General features: G+C 41.9%; 2 protein-coding genes across 29 annotated transcripts in view; one reads left to right on the forward strand and one right to left on the reverse strand.

Moving 5' to 3' along the window:
- PIGL (phosphatidylinositol glycan anchor biosynthesis class L) overlaps positions 1-3,756 on the reverse strand; it is a 123,553-nt gene extending 119,797 nt beyond the window's left edge. For 6 of the 9 annotated variants that reach the window (XM_073881780.1, XM_073881779.1, XM_073881785.1 and 3 more), the window contains exon 1: positions 2,573-3,756. In XM_073881780.1, coding sequence (XP_073737881.1) covers positions 2,573-2,807 — 235 coding nt within the window. In that variant the 5' untranslated portion in view covers positions 2,808-3,756. The remainder of the gene's footprint in view (positions 1-2,572) is intronic. The other 3 variants (XM_073881781.1, XM_025863936.2, XM_025863937.2) reach the window with 3 other exon arrangements.
- The window catches only part of NCOR1 (nuclear receptor corepressor 1), a 152,794-nt gene continuing 133,239 nt past the window's right edge, over positions 3,409-22,963 (forward strand). For 18 of the 20 annotated variants that reach the window (XM_025863928.2, XM_025863921.2, XM_073881767.1 and 15 more), the window contains exon 1: positions 3,931-4,117. The gene's annotated coding sequence lies outside the window, so the exon portion shown is untranslated. Of the gene's footprint in view, positions 3,428-3,805; positions 3,822-3,930; positions 4,118-22,963 lie in introns of those variants that run through there. The other 2 variants (XM_025863922.2, XM_073881764.1) reach the window with 2 other exon arrangements.

Consider the following 22,963-nt stretch of genomic DNA (forward strand, 5'->3'; position numbering starts at 1 on the left):
GGCTCAGGTCATGATCCTGGAGTCCCGGGATCGAGTCCCGCATCGGGCTCCCTGCTCAGCAGGGAGTCTGCTTCTCCCTCTGACCCTCTTCCCTCTCGTGCTCTCTATCTCTCATTCTCTCTCTCTCTCAAATAAATAAATAAAATCTTTAAAAAAAAGAAAAAAAAATACTAGTGTGTGCTAGAGAGTGTGCTATATTGAGGGAGATACTCTCACTACCTGTCAGTGAGAATATAAATTGGTATGTTTTGGGAAATTTGATTTGCATGCACAGCCTTAAAAACAGCCAAATTTAGAAATCAGTCCTAATGAAATAATATGAAATACATAAAGACGTTCACTGTTATCTGTAATAGTGATAAACTGGAAAAAAAAACTCTAAATATACATACAATAAAGGGATGACTAAATTAAGGTTTATCTCTACGAAACCATTTAAAAGGCCATTATCCTGAAACCAGTGTTACACTATATGTTAATTAACCAGAATTTAAATAAAAACTTGAAACAAACAAACAAAGGCTGTTATTATCTAGTTCTTATTAACAGGAGTAAATGCTTACCTTATGTTTCACAAGGACATGATCCTAATCTATCTTGTTTTCACTATTTTATTCCTAGGGTATAGTATAAGGACTAGCATATAATTTTTTAAATTACAAAGTGTTTTTAATTAAAATTATGCTTTTTAGAGCAGTTTTAGGTTCACAGCAAAATTGAGGGGAAGGTATGGAGATTTCCTTGTCCCTATACATGCATAGCCTTTCTCATTATCAACATCCCCCATGAGAGTGGTACATGTTATAATGGATGAACCTACACCAACACATCATAACCACCCAAAGTCCATAGTTTACATTAGGGTTCACTCTTGGTGGTGTACAGTTTGAGGGTTCGGACAAATGTACAAAGACATGTATCCCTTATTATAATATCATAGAACATTTTCACTGCTGAAGAAGAATCCTCTGTGCTCCTTCAATTCATCCTTCTTTCCCCCCAACCCCTGGCAACCACTGATCTTTTTACTGTCTTTATAGTTTTGCCTTTTCTGGAATGTCATATGGTTGGAATGATACAGTATGCGGCCTTTTCAGACTGGCTTCTTTCACTTAGTGATATGCATTTAAGGTTACTCCATGTTTTTTTTACGGCTTGATAGTTCCTCTCTTTTTAGCGTTGAATAATATTCTATCATCTGGATGTACCAACTTATTTATCTATTTACCAACAAAAGGGTGTTTTGGTTGCTCTCAAGTTTTGGCAATTATGAGTAAGGCTGCTATAAACATCTGGGGACAGGTTTTTGCATGGACATGTTTTCAACTCCCTTGGGTAAATACCAGGGAGGGTGATTGCTGGATGGTTTGGTAAGAGCATGTTTAGTTTTTATTAGAAACTGCCAAATTAACAGTCTCCCTAAGTGGCTGAGGCATTTTGCATTCCCACCATCAATGAGTAAGAGTTCTTGTTCCTTCACATCCTCACCAGCATTTGGTGTTGTCAATGCTGTGGATTTTGGCCATTCCAGTAGTGTGCAGTGCACATAACTTTTTTTTCTTTAAAAAGTGGCTTTTTATTAATTTTTAACCTATAATTTATTTATTTAAATTCATTAATTAACATATATACATAAAATTTTAATAAATATTTGGTAGGGGCACCTGGGTGGCTCAATCGGTAAGAGTCTGCCTTCCGCATGGTCATGATCTTGGGGTCCTGGGATAGAGCCCCTTGTAGGGCTCTCTGCTCAGAGGGGAGTCTGCTTCTCCCTCTCCCTCTGCCCCTCCCCACCGCTTGTTCTCTCTCTCAAATAAATAAAATCTTTAAAAAAATAATAAACAAATAAATATTTGGAAAATGAATGAAAACTAATGTTCAGTGAAAAATGTAAAATTATATAAAATGGGATTTCTGTAAAAAATCAGTGTAGAAAAAAAACTGTAATGACACACAACCAAGTGGGAAAACAGGTCATGGGCATTTGTTAAAAATAGCTTTATTGAGGTATAATTTTACATACCCACTGTCTATGTACAGTTAAATGACATTTATACAGTTGAGCAAATATCACCATAATCCAGTATCATGGTCAATTTTTGTTTTCTCAGTCCATCTTTTCTGTATGGTAAAGGAGGGCTTACTCTTTGAAAGGCCTCTTCACTGAAGGTTGGTGGAACTGAACTCTAGAATTACCTATAAAATTATTTTCTAGTCTAATGACTTGAGTCTCTCCCTTCAATTTGGCGTATGCAACTTTCTAGCAGAAAGTGGATTCTAAAAAGCAGCAGGAAGGTCCTGTGCTACCTTCCGTAGTACAATGTTAAGGGTTGAGCAGGAACGATACAACCTAGATTGTTTGGACGTCCCCCTACCCACCTGGGAAGTTGGCCGCTACAGCCCACAGGCTGGGGCCACCATCCTCCGTGAAGTGCCCAGAGAAGGGACCTTCGTTGCACTCACTTAGCTCCCTAAACTTAGCTTCCCTTCGGGAAGAAGCCGACCGAGATAGGTTAGCACCTGAATACCCATCATAGACCCAGCTCCCAGCGCCCCGCCTCCAGCCTCCTACCTGCGGAGAAGCAGAGCAAGGACAGCCGGTGCCTCAGGCGGGCCAAGCCTAGCACAGTGGGAGCAAAGAACATGGCTTCATCGTCGGGGTGCGCGATCACCAGGAGGGTCCTGCTTCCATCTCCCGGGACGCCAGCCGGCTCCTGACTCTTCATTCTTTCCCAGGAGTCCCAAACCCAGAGGAAGCCCCATGCGAGGATCGCCGCTGCCAAGCACAGAAAACCCACAACTTCCATCCTAAGTGGCACTGCGCCTGCGCAGGAGGAAGGCTGCCGCACACGCAGCCTCCGGCGGGAAAACTGCACTCGCGGAAATTGCGTTCCGAGTTTAAGTCCGTTTTGCCAGGTTTCAGAACGTTGGGTTCCTGTTGTGGTTTTACAAGGACACCTCCCAACCGTTCTTTATCTAGCTCTCTCTATGCAACCTCTACGACGTCTTTTTGCCTTCTCGATTTCAGGGACGAACCCCTTGCCGTCCAGCTTTCTGCCCCTGTCCTTACAGTGCCATGGGTTTAAAAAGAAGCGTTTGAAAATACCTGCCCTCCCTCTCTTGAATTCCCTCCTCTCTTCAATTCACCATTTTGTAACTCATTTATTTAAAACCCTAGGCTTCCTCGTAATTATTTGTTAGCCCCTTATCCGGATGAACCGACTTTGTTTCTCCTTCTTCATTTTGGCTTGTGGAGCGGTGGCTCCTCTGAAGGAAAAGCACGCGGTTACGAGGAACCGTCCAGTGATTTCTCTAGAAGGGTAAGGCTGAGAGAGCGCACTTCGTAGTCGCCGAGAGCCACGGGCTCCTCCGACGGTTGACTTTAGATTAAGGAACGACATCACGACATCACGCCTGACATGTCAGTGTAAGTCCCGCTGCGAATTACAGCCGCAGCCCTGGAAACTATCCCGGGTAGGTCGACGTGCAGCCAGCCCTCTGGCTCCCAGCACTGGGGACCTGACTTCGCTCCCCGCAGCCCGGGCCTGGAGGAGGCGGCGGCCATGGCGCCGCCGCGCCGCGGAGGGGTCGCAGGGCCCGAGGCAAGGCCTCGGGTCCTTCCCTTTCCCACTCCCCGGGGAAGGCCCCGAGCGCGCGGGAGCCGGCGGGCTCGCGGCGGGCGCCGCGGCCCGAGTGCGCGATGGCGGGGCGCTGGGTCCGGCCGGGTACGGCGCGTCTCCGCCCGAGGGGACCGCCCCCCGCCAGGCTGAGCGGAGAGCCGAGGGGACCAGGCGCGGGGCGACCCAGGAAGCTCGGCCGAGGTAGGAGCCGCGCTCGGCCAGCGGAGGGAGTCGGTCTCCCAGCCCTCCGGAAGGAGGAGGAGCCGGCGCCGGAGCCGCCTTAGCGGCGGCCGCCGAAGCCGGGGGGGAGGGAGAGGGGTTGAGTCAAGATGGCGGCCAAGGTGGCGAAGCAGCAGCAGCGGCGGCGGCGGCGGCGGCTGGAGTGAGCTCCCCGCTTGCCGCGCCGAGCGAGGTCCCGGGGTAGGGCCGCGCGCCGGGGCCGCGTCCTGCTGCTCAGGCCCGGGGGCGCGCCGGCTACCACGCTCCGCCAGCTCCTGGTGAGTAGGCCCCGGCGCCCGCAGCCCCGGCCTCCGGGCCCCCCGCTCGCTCCGGGGCTTCCGAGGGCTCCCAGAGCGCCGGCCGCGGGAGCGGCTTCTCGGCCCGGCGCGGGGCGTCGCGGGCCCGGTAGGTCCGGTCCCGCCGCAGACGCCCAGCCTCTTCCGCTCGGCCGTCCGGGGCGACTCGGGCGCGGCGGGGAGCTGGGGCTGGGCGAGGGGAAGAGGCTTATGGAGTTTGGAGGAAGAATGGGCTGCGGCCGGCCGGGTGTCCTGTGGGGAGGGGGCGTGCGGAGTCCTGCGGGCCGCCCGAGCGAGACCGGCAGGGCCGGGGGAGCCCAGGTGGGGCCGGCACAGGTGGCGGGCCTGGGCTCACTCTGGGGCGGAGTTGGTGGCCGTCTCGGGAGTGTGGAAGGGCTTAGGGAGGGTGACAGCGGTGGACAAGTGCGTGAAAAGCAAACTAGTTCACCTTCTAAGCAAACCACTTCGGGGTGTAATGGCGAAGGGTGGGTAGTGGCGGAGATGGCAAAGATCGGAACCCTCTACCTCCTGCCTTTCATCATTGGTGTTTTACTGGGTGAAGTCGGTGAATTCTCTTTTATAGAGGAAGAAGGATTTGAGAAACTGTAATTGAGAAAGCGGTCTTAATGGAGAGCAGACTGAATTCTTCGATTGGACTGGATTAGGTGTAGTCGTTCTTAGAGGTGGACGTGGGAATAAGTGGTATTTGTGAAAAGTGTTTGCTCAGGAAGCGTCAGTTTTCTTTTACTGATGTTGCGTGCCATGGCGCCACTTCAACAGAGTTAACCTTGGAGAGCAGTGTTGTAGGTAATTCTGATCTTTGGGATTAGTATTCACCTGCATCAGATTTGCTTCCCTAATCATATCCTAATTAATATTGAAATTTGCGTTCCTTGGGTGCATCCTGGTGAGGCAATGATGAGAGGCAGAACACTGAGCCAAGAGCAACAGGCCCGGGATTTTAAAATGCCTACAAATATTCATTCGTTCGTTCAACATATCTTGATCAATAACTGCTGCTAATAGGTCACATGGGACTGTCCTTTCCATAACTGAAGAACCGTTGACATTATTTAATTTTTAATTGTTTAAAAAAATGTCTTAATGTACCCTTTCATAAAAATATTTATTGGATGAACCAAGTGGCCTGGGCTCAGGAGCAGATAGAACAATTTTAGAATCTTATTTAGAAACGGGTAAAAATTACCAAAGAAGTAAACACAAGTTGTTGGAGGAAGAAATAGTGTTTGTATTCGCTTATTCTGTTAGATCCGGTGGGAGCTTATTTATTTATTTTAGTATTTATAGTACACAGTTGCCTTGCCTTGCTTTAAGCACACCTGTCAACAGAAATCAAGGTTAACACACGTATATATAAATAATATGCACATACTTACATACATACATAAGGATGGGATTACTTGGAATACCAAAATACTCTTTCCTTTTGCAAAAGGCTTGCCATATGTTGAACTACTCCCCCAGAGAAAATACAATACAAAGAGTCCTGATTCTTCCTTTTACTAAGTGACGTTTTGGAACATGATCAACCTTTCTGTGCTTCCCTTTCCTTATCTATGATAGTAGGAAAACATCCATTCTTCTAGGGTTGGCTGCTGTGATCCTAAGAGAGTTAATAGTTATGAAATTGCTTTAAACAGGTAGAAAGGGTTATGCTTCTGTGAGGTAGTAACAACTTCCTTTGCACTCCTGAAGTGCTTATCTGCACATCTCCCGTGGCATTCACACTTTCTACCTTGTATTTAGGTATTTAGGAACCAGTTTTATCTCTTGAGATCAGGATAGGCCCTTCTCAGATTTTATCTTTACGTTTAAGACACCAGGTAGGATTTTATTTTCTGTGTGGGGTATTGACACTGCAAATGTTTGTTGAGGGAATAAACATTGTATTCTAATTAGAAGAATGTATTCACATTACCACTTAACCTGAATAGGCCTGTTACATACCCTAGCTGTGATTCCCTCCATGGCCTCTGAGAAAGATACATTTGTAACTGAATGCCTTTTGGATTTAATCAGACAGTAAAACTTAAGTGTTCGGTGTGCTCACATAATTTTTTTTTAAAGATTTTATTTATCTATTTGAGAGAGCGAGAATGAGAGAGAGAGAGAGAGAGAGAGAGAGCGCGCGCACATGAGAGGGGGGAGGGTCAGAGGGAGAAGCAGACTCCCTGCTGAGCAGGGAGCCCGATGCGGGACTGGGTCCTGGGACTCCAGGATCATGACCTGAGCCGAAGGCAGTCGCTTAACCAACTGAGCCACCCAGGCGCCCAGCTCACATAATTTTTTAAAAGAAAATGCTTGAAAATAACTTATGTTTCTTTGAATTTAATTGAGTAAAAGTTGGTTCCAAAGCTAGGTAAATATAGTCAAGTTTTTGTAAGCTTTTTTTTTTTTTTTTTTTTAATTTGGGAAGTGGTGAGATTTTCTTGCCATTACTGCAGTAGGAAGCAAAGGCTTTTGAATAGGCCAGGGATTGATGTAGGTAAATGTCAGGCTATTTGTTACTCAGTTTTTTTAGTGTGTTTTGTTACTCAGTTTTTATTGTATTTTGTAATCTGTCTCAATTGCAATTTCAGTTTCTTCCTGATGCCTGGGAACAATGGAGGTCTAGCCTACTTAGTTACTTCACTTTCTTCTCTTCATATGTTGCATTTTACTAGAATACCTTGTAAAGAAGTAGTAAAGCTTGATCAGAATTTCTTTTCTTTTCTTTTTTTTTTTTTAAGATTTCATTTATTTATTTGCCAGAGAGAGACACGGTGAGAGAGGGAACACAGGGGGAAGTGAGAGAGGGAGAAGCAGGCTTCCTGCGGTGCAGGGAGCCCGATGCGGGGCTCGATCCCAGGACCCTGGGATCATGACCTGAGCTGAAGGCAGACGCTTAATGACTGAGCCACCCAGGTGCCCCCACAGTTTATTTTCTATGGACTTATTTTTATTTTTAGTTTTTTATTGTTATGTTAATCACCATACATTACATCATTAGTTTTTGATGTTCTATGGACTTATTTGTTGATCAGAGATTCATATGTAGTTCATTCACTTGTTCAACTGGTGTGACATGCCTTTTATGTTCAGGGTATATTACTAAATGCTTGTAAAGGTATAAAGTTGAGCAGATCAATTATGTGCACAAATAAGTCTCTAGGTTGCCTGATATTTTGTCTTTTTCAGGTTTGAGGATGCAAGAAGTACATTTAGATTGATGGTTAAGAAAACATCTTGGGGCGCCTGGGTGGCTCAGTCGTTAAGCGTCTGCCTTCGGCTCAGGTCATGATCCCAGGGTCCTGCGATCAAGCCCCGCATCGGGCTCCCTGCTGGGCGGGAAGCCTGCTTCTCCCTCTCCCACTCACCCAGCTTGTGTTCCTGCTCTCGCTATCTCGGTCTCTGTCAAATAAATAAAATCTTTAAAAAAAAAAAAAGAAAACATTTTGTTTTTTTTTCTGTCAGGACTTCTTAGGAGTATTGAAAAGCTATGAAAAGCTTCTGTCATGTAGCAATAACTATGTAGGGCATCTGTTTTTTATTTGGTATTCTTGTGGTGGTGGTTTTCCTTGAACATTTTTACTGTTCTTCTACTATTTTTTCTACCCGAGAAGCTTGTGTGGTCAAAATATTACTGAAGACCATAGTCTTCAGATACAACATACTTTTTTGTTTGTTTGTTCTCTTTGCATTTGAAAGTGAGACCATAGAAAGCCATGTTAATGTTCCTTTGGAGTTCTTCAGTTCGATTCCTCCGTGGGTGCTACTGTTACTTTTACTTAAAAGTGATCGCAAAAAAACAAAACAAAACACAAAAACAAAAACTGGTTAAAATAAAATGCTAATGATTTATAGAATTATAGGATCTAGAGTCATAGATGATCTAGTCTTACTTTACTCGTGAATAAACTGAGGGTCACGGAAGTGAAGTGATTTGCCTAAATTGTTTCAATTGGCCAGTGGTAGAATCTTGTCTTCTGACATCCAGTGTAGGACTCATTCCATTACACCATCTCATCCATCGGATGATTCAGCGTGATGATTGACAATTAGAACAAAAATCGGGGTGGATGGGGAATGAGAGATTACTTATTCAGCTTAGGTATTGGGTTTATCTTAACTTTAAATTTTCCTCAATGAAAATATAGTTTGAAAAAAATTAGTATTGATCTACATCAATAATATGATCACTGGGAATTATTTGGTTTGCTTAATTTTTAATCTGTGATGAATATCTTTTTTTAATGTTTCTTTTTAAAAAGATTTTATTTATTTATTTGAGAGAGAGAGAAAGAGAGAGAGAGAGAGAGAGAGAGAGAGAGAGAGAGAGCACATGAGGGGGGGAGGGTCAGAGGGAGAAGCAGACTCCCTGCTGAGCAGGGAGCCCGATGCGGGACTGGATCCTGGGACTCCAGGATCATGACCTGAGCTGAAGGCAGTCGCGTAACCAACTGAGCCACCCAGGCGCCCCTGTGATGAATATCTTCTTAAACAAAAATGTCTTTGAGGTTATCTGGACCTAGTGATAGTTCATGGAATTTAAGTATTACAGTAATAGAAATTGTAATATGTCGACAGGAACTTCTGAGACCCAAACAGGTTAAATTACTTTATAAATTAGCTATTGTTTGCTTTTCCTGCTTTCTTTCTCTTTCTTCCTTCCTTTCTTTTTTTTTAAGATTTTATTTAGAGCGATAGAGATAGAGCGAGTACAAGCAGGAGGGTGGAGGGGCAGAGGGAGAGGGAGAAGCAGGCTCCCCACCCAGTAGGGAGTCCGATGCAGGGGCTGGATCCCAGGACCCAGAGATCATGACCTGAGCTGAAGGCAGACGCTTAACCGACTGAGCCACCCAGACACCCCTTGCTTCACTTACTTTCAATCTTCTGGATTTTTTTTTTTTTTTTTTTAAAGTATGAGGGACTTCAGTAGTTAAATAAAAGCTTAGATAAATAGTGTGAATATGGACTGTATTCTTAAGGTTATGTTGAAAGTGCACATGTAGTATTAGTTTTCTATAGGTATTTATGCCATAAAGTTTATTTTTATATTTTTATTTTTAAAGATTTTATTTATTTATTTGATAGAGCGAGAGAGCACAAGCAAGGGGAACAGCAGAGGGAGAGGGAGAAGCAGGCTCCCCGCCAAGCAGGGAGCCTGACGCGGGGCTTGATCCCAGGACCCTGGGATCATGACCTGAGCTGAAGGCAGACGCTTAACCATCTGAGCCACCCAGGCGCCCCTCCATAAAATTTATTTTAAAGAAAGAAGCATATTGTTCTTTTTCAACTGAAATCCTCACATGAGTACTGAAGCATGTCATATTTATTCCATTTGGGCTGTTAAATAATATGCCTGTTTAGCCTAATGTGCCTTACTTCTGAAATCTACCACATTTAAATTCTGCCTATTTTTTGAGGGTTTAATCATATATTACTTCAGCCAGGAAGTCTCCCTCCTACTCCCTCTTCTCCAAAGATGTGTATTTCTCATTTTGGAAGTTCTTAATGCTTTACTTATGCCTCTATTATAATATCATAGTTATTTATGTACATGTCCATTTAGTCTCTGCTAGACCATAAGCCTATTGTGGGCATGTCTGTATCTCATGTCTACCTCAACTCCCAGAATAACACCATACCCAGAAAGTGTGTACTAGAAATTTGTTAAATGCATAAAAAACCTAACTGCTGGAGTTACTTGGTACCATTGTTGAAGAAGCTGATTGATACATGTGTGGGAACTTGAATAGTTTATGTAAATTTAAAAACAGAAATTTACCAGTGTTAGTGAGAGACAATCCGTGAATTATCAAAACATTAAAAAAATTTTTTTTGTCAGTTTACTGGGATTTTAGGGAGAAAGAAAGTAAGGAAGGGATTCGTTCATCTGACTATTTTCAGATAATGTTAGAACGAGAATATGTTAATATATACAGGGAATTTTGGAGTAGTTTCAGTGGTTAGAAAAAATTGTGAATTAAGAATATGGAATAGGTTGTTTATAGGATTGTTTTTTTATTTTGTGTTTTTTAAAAAAGATTTTATTTTATTTATTTGAGAGAGAGAGAGAGAGAGAGAGTGAGAGAGAGCACAAGAAGGAGTAGGGTCAGAGGGAGAAGCAGACTCCCTGCGAGCAGGGAGCCCGATGCCCGATGCGGGACTCTGTCCCAGGACTCCGGGATCATGACCTGAGGCTTAAACCAACTGAGCCACCCAGGCGCCCTGTTTACAGGATTATTGAAGAATACCTTTGAAGGATTCCCTTTGAAAGAATAGTACTGTTTAGTTTTAATATCAAAAATTAAATCTTTAAGTAGACTAGTCAAGAGCAAATGAAAAGTCAAGGTGACCAAAGTATTTTGATTCCCCCCACGCTGTGTCTATTTGAGGAATAAAACTTGGGCTGGTTTTTTTTTGTTTGTTTGGTTATATATGAATAAACTGATATCAAACCAGAATAAGTTGAGGTTATATTTTTCTAGGAAAATTTGACACTTAGTTTTGCTTTGAGGGTCACCTTTCTGGTTACAGTTCACCTCCCTCTGCCCCCCTCCCCCCATACTTCTATTTAACTGACAGACTCTTCTTGACATTTTTGTTGTCCTGGACAGTTCAGAGTCAGAGTAATTTGTTTTAGGCAGTTCATTTCCTTTGGTGATAGCATATAGATTTGTATAACTTGGAAATATTTGTTTTAAATTGTAATCATCATGTCTTTGAACAGGAGACGTTTAACTTTGTGTTACTTTTGATTAGGTTCTTTTAATTCAGTTTTGAATTACAATAACTTTTATGTATTGGAATGAAACCAAAACTTGTGCTTTCTAGGAGTTACAGCCTAAAATATGCACAGTATAAATATACCAGATGTAGGGAGTATATAGTCCATTAACTCTATGTGTGTGTGGGTGTTCATGTGTCGGGGGGAAGGGGGGGGAAGAATGGGGAGGAGGGAACTGAACAGAGGAGGAGGGCAGGGGTGGGAGAAGTTGCTGTATCATCACACACAACCATTTTAATGAGTGAAGGAGGATGTGTTATTTTAGAATCTTTGTCTTTCATCTATTATAATATGTTGTTTTACAGAAGTGCAATATAGAAGTATATAAAGAAGTTGAAAGTACCACTTCCTAGATGTAATCTAAGTGTTGCGTATTCTTTCAGATTTTTTTTTTTGGTGTGTGTAATTTCCTGTATTACAGGATCATAATATATTGTTCTTTTATGTACTACTGTTCCATGTTGGTATATTTAGAGTTATTTCTGTCATTAATGGCCACATAGTATTCTGTTTATGAAAATACCATGATTTGTTTAATCAGTTTATGGCTACTAGTGTTTTTTTTTGTCTTGTTTTGTTTTTTCAGAAAAACAAAGCTGAGGTGAAATATTTGTGTGTATTTTGTGTACTTGCGCAAGCAGTTTTGTAGGATAGATTCCAGAAGTGGAGTTGCTGTTACCTGAACAGTGGAGGTTTGGAAAGATATTGATACAAGTGTATCAGTAAGCCCCAAACCCTGGCCAGTACTGGATGTTACAAATTAAAACATTTTGACAATTTAAGAAGCGGGGGTGGGGGGATGGGGGGTGGGGGGGGTGGGGGGGTGGTGGTGGTGGTGGTGGAAGTGATTCTGATTGGCTTTTATCAATTACTACTGAGTTTGGAATTTTTTTATGAGGGGAGTTGTATTTCTTTAATAAATTGCCTGCCTTTGGTTATTTTTTGATGGAGTTTTTGGTCTTTTTCAGATTGATCTGAAGAGTTTTTTATATTTTAAGGTATTCACTTTTTTCAAACATATGCACACTCCCCACCCCCAGCTATTCTTCTGTGTGTTTGCTTTTGAGAGAGAAAGAGACACAGAGCGAGGTAGGGGGAGGGGCAGAGGGAGAGAGAATCTTAAGCAGGCTCCACGCTCAGCACACGGAGTCTCAGGCTTGATCTCATGATCCTGAGATCACGACCTGAGCCAAAATCAAGAGTCAGACACTTAACCAACTGAGCCACCCAGGAGCCCCTCTTTTGTGTTATTATGTAGTCAGATATACCCAGTCCTGCTCTGTGCTCTCTGTGTGACCTTGGGCACATTACCTAACCTCTCTAAGCAGTACTTTCCTTATTTTTTAAATTATTATTTTTTAAAAAAGATTTTATTTATTTGTCAGACAGAGCACAAGCAGGGGGAGCGGAAGGCAGAGGGAGAAGCAGGCTCCCCGCTGAGCAAGGAGCCCGATGCAGGACTCAATCCTGGGACACTGGGATCATGACCTGAGCAGAAGGCAGACGCTTAACCGACTGAGCCACCCAGGCGCCCCAAGTTTGCTTATTTTTAGATTGGAGATAATGTAAAATAACATTTAGCACAGTGTCTGACACATAGTAAGTAAATAATAAATGTTAGCTGTCTTCATTAGTAGTCCATATATGGCTTCTGGGTTTCATGCTCTACTTAGAAAGACTTCTTCACTCTAAAATTTAAAATATTCACCCATCTATTAAACTAAAAAAGTAACGTGAGGAATGTTATTGTATAGCATGCTACTGCTTGTTTTAAAGAGGAAAAATAATGTATACTTATTTGCTTGTATGTTAGAGGATGTTTCTGAAATGAAACCCAAGAAACTGGTAACGTTGGTTGTTGTAAGAACTGAGTGACTGAGGCATATAAGTGAGAGGAAGACTTTTGACCATAATGCCTTTTTGTATTTTTTAGACAAAGAACTGCCCAGATTTTAATTGAACTTTCATTTTTTTCTTTTCTTTCCTATTTTTTCACTTCTAATTTTTTTGATCCATATGGAATTTATTTCCAGTGTAAGAAGTGAGGTAGAGATATATTTTGGGGGAATATATGTGTGCATGTTTTCTCCTCCAGATAGTTAGCCAGTTGTGTGAGCACCATTTAGTGAATAATTCATCTTTTGCCCCACTGATTAGATTTGCAACTTATGTCATTTACTAAATATGTTTGGAACTGTTTCTAATTTATTATGTTCTTGATCTTATATCCTTTAAATTGCTGTTGTTTTATAATTTTATTTATTTACTTATTTTTTAAAAAGATTTACTTATTTCAGTGAGAGAGAGAGTGTGGAGGGTGCATGTGGGGGGGGCAGGCAGAGGAAGAGGGAGAGAGAACTCTGAGTGGACTCCCCGCTGAAAGCGGAGCCCGACGTGGGGCTTGATCTCACAATGACCTGAGGTGAAACCAAGTTGGATGCTTACCTGACTGTGTCACCCAGGCGCTCCTGTTTTATAATTTTAATGCTGATAGGGTTTGTCTCTTGTTCATTACTTTTTTTTTCAGATTTTGATAATTCTGGTCCATGTATTCTCCCAGATGAACTTTAGAATTATTCTGTGAAGCTCAGTAAGACATCTTGCTGAGATGTTTATGGGGAATACTGAATATTGATTAGAAATACCAAATTTATAGGTTAATTTTGGAAGACTGACTTTATGTACTTCCTCTCCTTTAGTTCAAATAGACTTTTTTACGTTCTTCGGTAGGTTTTCAAACTTTTCAAATAAGGCCTATCCATTTCTTCCTTTCTTTTTAAGATTTTATTTGACAGAGAGAGCACAAGCAGGGGGAGCAGTAGAGGGAGAGGGAGAAACAGGCTCTCTGCGGAGCAGGGAGCCTGATGCGGGGCTTGATCGCAGGACCCTGGGATCATGACCTGAGCCGAAGGCACATGCTTAACGACTGAACCACCCAGGCGCCCCTCTTACTCCCTTTGTTCAAAAAATATGGTAGGGAATCAACAGAGTTTATATTCTAGTGGGGGAGGACAGTATAATGAAGTAAAACAAACAAATCCATTTCAGGTTGAGATTAATTTAAAGAGAAAAAAAGGCTTATGTGGTTGAGAGTAACTGATGGGAGCCCACCTTATATAGGTGGTTGGGAAAGGCCTTTCTGAGGAGATGACATTTGACCTGAAATGCTAAGTTTGATGAGGAGTCAGCCACTTAAATGAGCCAGGAAGAGCATTCCAGGCAGAGAGTAAAGAAGGACAAAGGCCTGAGGCAAGGCGGGTCCTGGCGCAGGATGAAGGGACTGAGAGGAAGCTCATGTTGCTGGGGCCTATGAGCAATCTGGAGAGGAAGCAGGCCAGATCAGGTGGGGGCCTTGTGGGCCATAGTGAGTAGTTGGGATTTTATGTGAAGTGCATGGTAGCCCCCTGGGGAGTCTTAAGCAGAAGAGTGACACGTTCTGATTTATGGTTTAAAAAGATCGTACAGCTTTTTGAGTAGAGAGAAGTACTGACGTGGGAAGTCCAGTTAGGAGGTTTTTTGTAGCAAGAGGTGAGGATGGGGGTAGTGGAGATGGAGAAGCATGGGAGGCTTGGGGTGGGCACGTGGAAGGAAGAACAGAACTTGCTATTGGAATGGGTGTTATTGAGAGCTAAGCACTGTTAGGTGCTGGGCAGGCCATGGGAGCAAAACAGAGATGGTCCCTGCCCTCACAGGCATCTGGTGGCTTTGTTTTTTGTATATAATTCAGTACATTTTAAGTCAGTTGCTTTTTTTCTACCTTATTGTGGTGTATGCCTTAGAAATAGTCTGTTCAGTAGCCTGTTTTATTTTGCTTCATAACCTTTAGCAGTCTCTGTTAGTGGGTCAAAGGGGAGACAGCACCATATGATCTTTAAGAGATCTGTCTCTGAGTTTAAACAAAATTACCTTGGGGGAGTTACTCAGGCTCTCAAAAGCCTTAATTAGGGATAATAATGGAACTAATATTTTAGGTGAGCTCCTTGCAGGCCAAGCTCTTAGTATACTGCCTAGTATATAACAAAGGCTCACTAAATGGTAACTTTAAAAATTATTCTTTGTAGTTATTGGCCTATCGATTAATTCTGCAATATATTCATTTCTTATAGTTGCTGGAGTGACTATTGCTCAGAGAATTAGTTCAATATGGTGCAGCTGTACCAGAGTTCTCAGGTGCATTGTTGTCTACTATTGCTGTCTTGGGAAACTTCTCGTTTCTCACTTTATGTAGGGTGAAAGCAGCATTTTTTCCCCCTAAGTTGAAGAGTTATTTATTGAATGCCTGTATTCTTTGATTAATCAAATAGTTATGCCCTTATTAATGTGTTTCGTTCAATATCAGATTTGATTGAGGGTGAGATAGTTGAACCTGAAAGGCCTTATTTCTTTAGCTCCCATTCATCTGTTTTCTAAGTGAGATGTTCAAAAGGGCCTGAAGTAAAATAAATACTTTGTCAATGGCATTCCGCCAGAGTAGCTCCTTTGTTTGTTTGTTTGTTTGTTTGTTTGTTTAAGGGAAGAATGCTTGAGTTTTATAGGAGAAATTTTAGTCCTGAGTTCAACACCTCTCTGACCTCATACAAATTACGGAATCCACTTAGGTGATTTCTAGGGTCTCTGCTCGAGACTGGCCTCTGAGATGGGCTCAGGAGGCCTGCCTTCTTTTTCTCTTTTTTTAAAAAGATTTTATTTAATTGAGAGAGATCGGGAGAGAAAGAACACGAATGGGGGGTGGGGGCAAAGGGAGAGGGAGAAGCAGGCTTCCCGCTTGAGCAGGGAGCCCAACGTGGGGCTCCATCCCAGGACCCCGGGATCATGACCCGAGCCGAAGGCAGACGCTTAACTGACAAAGCCACCCAGGCGCCGCAGGAGGTCCGCTTTAAGTCATGGCCATTCTGGAGAGTCTTAGGTAGCTGGGATAACCCAGAGGGGTGGTCCTTAGCCTCTCCTTGCTTAAAATACTTCAGGATTTGGACTAGAGCTGGGCTGCTTTATGAGAATTGGTGTGACCTGATCTGTCTCAGGTTAGTAACTAGTATTTTGTCATCTGCAGTATCACAGAAGACATTCTCCTATCCTGTACTTTTGTATCAAAAGGTTTTATTCTTTGATCATTTAAAAGAAAATTGAATTGTGTATTTTGTAGGGTCCTTTTTCTGCTTTGGTAAAATATGGGCTTCTCTGTTGTGACCCTGGGTGGATTCATTCTTGCTTATCTGAAGAGGTATTTGCAGTCCTGCCACAGTGAAGTATATTTTTAGCTATTTTTTTCCAAGATAGCTTAGGCCACCTTGAAAACCTGTCCAAGTACATTTTGGTTATGCAAAGATTGTAGGCCAAAAGCCAGGAGTTCCTGGTGAGAGGGAATTGGATTCTTTTTTTGGGGGGGGGGGATTATATTTGAAATTTTTTTGCAAGAGAAGATTCCTGTTGAGTAAATTGATGTGTATCTTCTTTACTTTAATATGGGAAGATTCAAAAAGGAATTTAAGTAGACCAATTTCATTTTACTATATTTTATTGCCTGTTTACAAAACAGAGGAAGCTAGTTTGGGGGTTATTTATAAAATTCCGATGAAATGTGGGGTGCCTGGGTGGCTTACTCAGTTAAGCGTATGACTCCTGATTTCGGCTCAGGTCATGATCTCGGTTGTGTGTTTGGGCGCCACATCAGGCCCTGAGCTGAACATGGAACCTGCTTAAGATTCTCTCTCTCCCTCTCCCACTTAAAAAAAAAAAAATTCAGCTGAAATGTGCTCTTCTCACTTATAACAATGGCATCCAGTTTTAGTATATTCTCATACTACATTACTGTTATATATGTTTATGTTATGAGGGGGTTGTGCATAAAACTTTGACTGTAAAAATTCATGAGTCAGGAATGTAACTAACCCTAAGGTGTAATGATTTTTGGTGCTAAGGACTGAACTTAAAATTTGAAACTGCCACTTAAGGTCTTTTCCTCTTCAGCCTTAACTTTAGACTGGATTCTTGTAAAAGAGGTATCTTGGCAAGCTCTGACTGGAGTGAGGGTAGAATGCAGGACTTAATGGGGGGGTGGTGGGAGGACTGAAAAGGTAGCTTGTGAAGGGCCCCATTCCCACTGAATGGGAGTATTTCTCTTCTGTGGATTTTAATACATTTGGCTTCCACGTAAGATGTTTAAGGAAAGAGTCTGGTTAAAAAACAAAAACAACTGTTGCTCTCAGCTATTGCTTTGTGTCTCATGAGTAGATTTTGAGGAAGGAAGTCATAGTGGTCTCCAAGCTGCCCCTCTTGTGGCCAGGAGTAGGGCCTGCTTTGACCCATAAATCTGTGTGCCAGCGAGGGCTAATCTCTGATTTTGCTGATGTTTTCTTGCCACCTGTGTTGGGCTGATAGTACCTGACTCTGTTTTATTTTTGAGATATTCAAGTTAAACTTCAGTAAAATCACATCACAAAATTAGGATATCATGAAGAATTCCTGACAAAAGGGGAACATGGACAAATCATATTTGAGTGACATTGAATATAGGTATTGAACTCAGGATTCATCAGTGCTGAAAACTAAAAAAACACAAACATAAACAACACCAGTATTACATGGATGTCTCATCATGTAGACCACTGTTGGAAAAAATTTGGATGACCTTGAGCTAAGATCTTTCCTTTTGCCTTTCCATTCCATTTATAGCTTTATTTACTTAAGATGTCTGAGTTGGGAGGAGAGCTCAGAGATAGATCATGTAAGCATTTGTTTTTCTTGAGATTTTATTTTTTTATTTTTAGTTTTTAAAGATTTTATTTATTTGACAGACACAGAGAGAGCAGGAACACAAGCAGGGGGAAGAGTAGAGGGAGAGGGAGAAGCAGGCTCCCTGCTGAGCAGGGAGCCCCATGTGGAGCTCGATCCCAGGACCCTGGGATCATAACCTGAGCTGAAGGCAGACGCTTAACAACTGAGCCACCCAGGCGCCCCTAGATTTTATTTTTAAGTAATTTCTACACACACTGTGGGGCTCGAACTTAGAATCCTGAGATTAAGGGTTGCAAGTTCTACCGACTGAGCCAGCCAGGCGCCCCATATCATGTAGACATTTCTTAGGGGTGCAGAGCATAATTACTTGGAAAACATTTATAAAATATTTCTGAACACTCATTGTGAAATACTCTACAGCAATAGAAAGAATGAAGAAGCTCTTTATAGCCTCATGAGAATGATTGCTATATTGAGAAAGATATATTAAGTAATAAAAGGCTATAGAACAGTGTATCTCTACTGTGCTACCATTTATGTGGGGAGGGAAGTGTGTGTGTGTGTGTGTGTATGATGTTTCTAAAGGGTACTTTAGTAACTTTGGTTGCCTTCTGGAAGGACAGCTGGGTAGGAGCTGGGGGACCAGGGTGAGAAGATTTTTTCTCTCTGTCTTCTGTGGGTGCTCTTACAAACTCTAAAATCATACATATAATACCTATTTCCAAAAACAAAACAAATAACACCACCACCAAAAACCTCATGTGTTAGAGCAGGGGCAGGTGGATAGGAGGGGAATGCTGACCGGGTAGTTTTAATGTGCGGCCTGGTGCATTGCATTGCTGCAGTACATACTTTTGTATGTAAGTATGGTGTGTGAGTTTCTTTAGAGTATGTACCAAAATTGCTGGGCTGTAATAGGATGGCATTTGAGATCAGCGGGGAAAGATAGACATGTTCAATAAGGGTTTTGTTGGGATAATTAGCTATCAGTAAAGAAAATACATCTAGGGGTGCCTGAGTGGCTCAGATGGTTAAGCATCTGCCTTCGGCTCAGGTCATGATCCCAGGGTCCCGGGATCGAGTCCCGCATCGGGCTCCCTGCTCCTTGGGAGCCTGCTTCTCCCTCTGCCTCTCTCTCTCTCATGAATAAATAAATAAAATCTTAAAAAAAAAAAAGAAAGAAAATACATCTAGATTCCCTACCTTAACCAGTTTTTAGATAAAAAAATATTTAGGTGATTAAGGAGCTACACACACACACACACACACACACACCTTGAAGTAGTATAAGAGGGGAATGTAGAGAGTATTTTTTTTTTTTTGTTACTTTGGGGTAGAAAAGTTCTTCAGAAATGTGAAACAAATTATGAATTCTGGATGAAAGTATTTGTAACATAAAGGTAGAAAAGGGATTAATATTCAGAATACAGAGGGAGATATTTCAGTTTCAAGACATGAACCAGCAAAACCACATGCTGATCTCCCCCTGCCCGTTCTCTGGCCTCTACCTCTACCATTCTCCCTCAGGGCTTCTGTGTTTCCTCTTCAAGGATTGCTCTTGTCTCTTCAAGGGTAGCTAGCTCTTCCTTCTCATCTTTCAAGCTTTGGCTCAAAAGTCATCTTAGAATATAATTTGTTATCCAAACTGGGACAGTTTTGAGAAGGAAATGGAACATAATTAATAATTGCACTGGGACGATAGCTGTAAATTGGATCTGTTTCAGGAAATCAGGGCATAGGGTCATCCTACCTGAGATTGGCTTTCTATGATCACCCCATCAGAAATGTCTCCCTTATTCCTTCTCTCCCATCCTGTTTTATTTATGGCACTTCAAGTCATCGTATTATCTCGTGATTATTTATTGTCTGTGTCACTTCACAACAGGACAGCATATCTCAGTCACCATTCTATGCCAGTGTTTAGAACCATGTTGGTACGTAGTAGCGTACTCCTCAGTAGATATTTGTTGGTTTTATGACATTTCTTCCTTTGGTCTTAAAATCTTGTGAAGATGTGATAGACACACTTGAAAAATTGGGTAGAAATGTTATATACAAATCATACTTTTATAAAACAAAGTGTTCTCGGGCGCCTGGGTGGCTCAGTTGGTTAAGCGACTGCCTTCGGCTCAGGTCATGATCCTGGAGTCCCGGGATCGAGTCCCACATCGGGCTCCCTGCTCGGCAGGGAGTCTGCTTCTCCCTCTGACCCTCTCCCCTCTCCTGCTCTCTCTCTATCTCATTCTCTCTCTCAAATAAATAAATAAAATCTTAAAAAAAAAAACAAAGCGTTCTCCCATGTAGACTTTTTGTGGCATACTTTACATAAAATTTCCCATTAGCTAAACTTTTTAAAGAACAATTTTCTAAGCTGATGTATTGGATGTTTAGGACAGTTCCTTGAGGAACATTCTCAGGCATTCATCTTTGGGTATCTCTGTATTGAATAATCAAATGAATCGTAGAAGTGGAATCGCTATAGTGGAGGATATGTGTATTTTCACGGTTCATGGTGTATATTGCCATCCTTCTTTAGAGAGCGATTCGTACCCATTTTACATACACACCGGTAGTCTGTAAATGAGTGCTTTTTTTCTCCAAACCTTCACCATTACGAGGTATTATTTTTAATGTTTTGCTAATTTGGGAAAAATGATTTTGTTTTATTTTTCTGTAATTATTGATGAAGTTGATGTCATTAATTTTATTTCCTTTGCTAATCCCATATTTCTGTCATATCTTATATTTCTGTTGTGATCATTTTTTCCTTACTGATTTGTAAGAAACAAATATGTTTGTTATATCAAAATTTTGCTATTTTACTTTTTCTAGTTTTCTTTTTTTTAATGAATATTCTTTTTTTTTTTTTAAAGTAAGCTCTACATCCAATGTGGGGCTTAAACTCATGACCCTGAGATCAAGAGTCACATGCTATATCGACTGAGCCACCCAGGCACCCCTACTTTTTCTAGTTTGTAGTTTGCTGTTTGGAGGTGTCTTTGCTGTATCGAAACAATATATAAATTATTATTTATATTTATATATATTTATAAGTTCAAGATATGAGTCTTATTGTGTGTGTGTTTGGGTTTGTGCTTAGGATGTCCTCGGTTCTTAGTTTATATATGTATTTTTTTTTCCTTTTAAAGATTTTGTTTATTAGAGAGCGAGAGCACGCACAATCAGTGGGGGGGGGGAATGGCAGGCAGAGGGAGAAGCAGGCTCCCCGCTGAGCAAGGAGCCTGATGTGGGACTCGATTCCAGGACCCTGGGATCATGACCTGAGCCAAAGGCAGATGCTTAACCAACTGAGCGGCCAGGAGTCCCTATATGTGTATTTCTTTTAGGCTTTTTGAAAGTATTGTAAATGTTACCTGTTCTTTTAAAGGACCTCAGATGGGAAATCACTTTGAGAATATTAGTATCCTTACTTTTTTTTTTTTCTTTATCCTGAGAGTCCAGGAACAAATTTAAAGGGAAAAAAAATAGTAATTTCTGTAATGTGAGCTCTCCAGGGGAAAATTTAGGCAGAAACCGAAGACTTATTGCATGTAGTCTCTAATACTGTATCTCAGCAAAAAGATGTCTTTGCTTATAAGATAATGTTATTTACCTCTAAGATTAAAGAAAAAGTGCGGCGCCTGGGTGGCTCAGTCGGTTACGCGTCTGCCTTCAGCTCAGGTCATGATTGGGATCGAGCCCTGTGTTGGGCTCCCTGCTCGGTGGGAAGCCTGCTTCTCCCTCTCCCTCTGCCTGCCACTCCCTCTGCTTGTGCTCTCTATCTCACTCTCTCTCCTCTCTGTGTCAAATAAACAAAGTCTTTAAAAAAAAAAGAAAAGAAAAAGTGCTGCTAATTAGACCATTAAATGCCATTGATTGTAGGATACATATTGACTTTAGAGTTTTTAAGATATGGACACATGTGGGTATTAGAATCCATGAAATGTGGCATATGTTAACTTGGACTGCTGCACAATCATTTTTATTTTTATTTTTTAAAGATTTTATTTGAGAGAGAGAGAGAGAGAGAGTGCACGTGCATGAGCAGTGGGAGGGACGGAAGGAGAGGGAGGTTCAGACTCCCCAGTGAGCAGAGAGCCCAGCACAGGGTTTGATTCCAGGACCCTGGGGTCATGACCTGAGCCAAAGGCAGATGCTTAACTGACTGAGCCACCCAGGCGCCCCTCATTTTAAAAAAATTTTAAGGTTTTTTAAGTTAAAAAAAAATTTTTTTTTTTTTAGTAATCTCCATACCCAATGTGGGGCTCAAACTCAAAACCCTGAGATGAAGAGTCACATGCTCTTCTGACTGAGCCAGCCAGGCGCCCCTGCACAATCATTTTTAAATCTTGTGGTTGCTTTGTATAGTTTGTTTTTGGGTTGGCAATTTTTTAAAAACAGCTTTATTAAGACATAATTCATGTACCATGCAATTCATCCATTTAAAGTATATGATTCAGGGGCGCCTGGGTGGCTCAGTCGCTGAGTGTCTGCCTTCGGCTCAGGTCATGATCCCGGGGTCCTGGGATGGAGCCCCGCATCGGGCTCCCTGCTCCGCGGGAAGCCTGCTTCTCCCTCTCCCACTCCCCCTGCTTGTGTTCCCTCTCTCGCTGTGTCTCTCTGTCAAATACATAAAATCTTAAAAAAAAATAAAGTATATGATTCAGTGGTTTTTAGTATATTTAGAGATAAGTGCAAACATCACTACAGTCAATTTTAGAACATTTTTATCACCTCAAAAAGAAACTCCAATACAATGGGATATTATTATTCAGCCCTAAAAAGGTAGGTAATTTTCATGTATGCTACCACATGGATAAAGCTTGGAGATACTGTGCTAAGTGAAATGTATCTGTCCTTCTCCAGTCAGAGAAGGACAGATACTGTTTGATCCCACTTCTGTGAGGTCCTCCGAGTCCTCTAATGGAGACGGAAGCTAGAATGGTGGTTGCTGCGGGCTGAGGGGAGGAGGAGTGGGAGTGTTTGATGGATATGGAATTTTAGCTGGAAGATGAACAAGTTCTGAAGATGAATGGTGGTGATAGTTGTACCACAATGTGAATATACGTGATGCTACACAATTACACACTTAAAAATGGCTAAAATGGTAAATTTCACGTATATTCTACCGCAGTAGTGCCCATCCTGCTGTCCCTAAGCAGCCATTAATCTACTTTCTGTCGTGTAGATTTGCCTCTTCTGTACCTGCAGATGAAAGGAATCACACAAAGTGTGGACTTTTATGAGTGGCTTCTTGTACTTTTGCATAATGTTTTCAGGGTTTGTCCGAGTTACAGTGTGTA

Source organism: Callorhinus ursinus, unplaced genomic scaffold (assembly GCF_003265705.2).
Source record: "Callorhinus ursinus isolate GAN/ISIS: 27379988/994484 unplaced genomic scaffold, GSC_fseal_2.0 scaffold43, whole genome shotgun sequence".
NCBI lineage: Eukaryota > Metazoa > Chordata > Mammalia > Carnivora > Otariidae > Callorhinus > Callorhinus ursinus.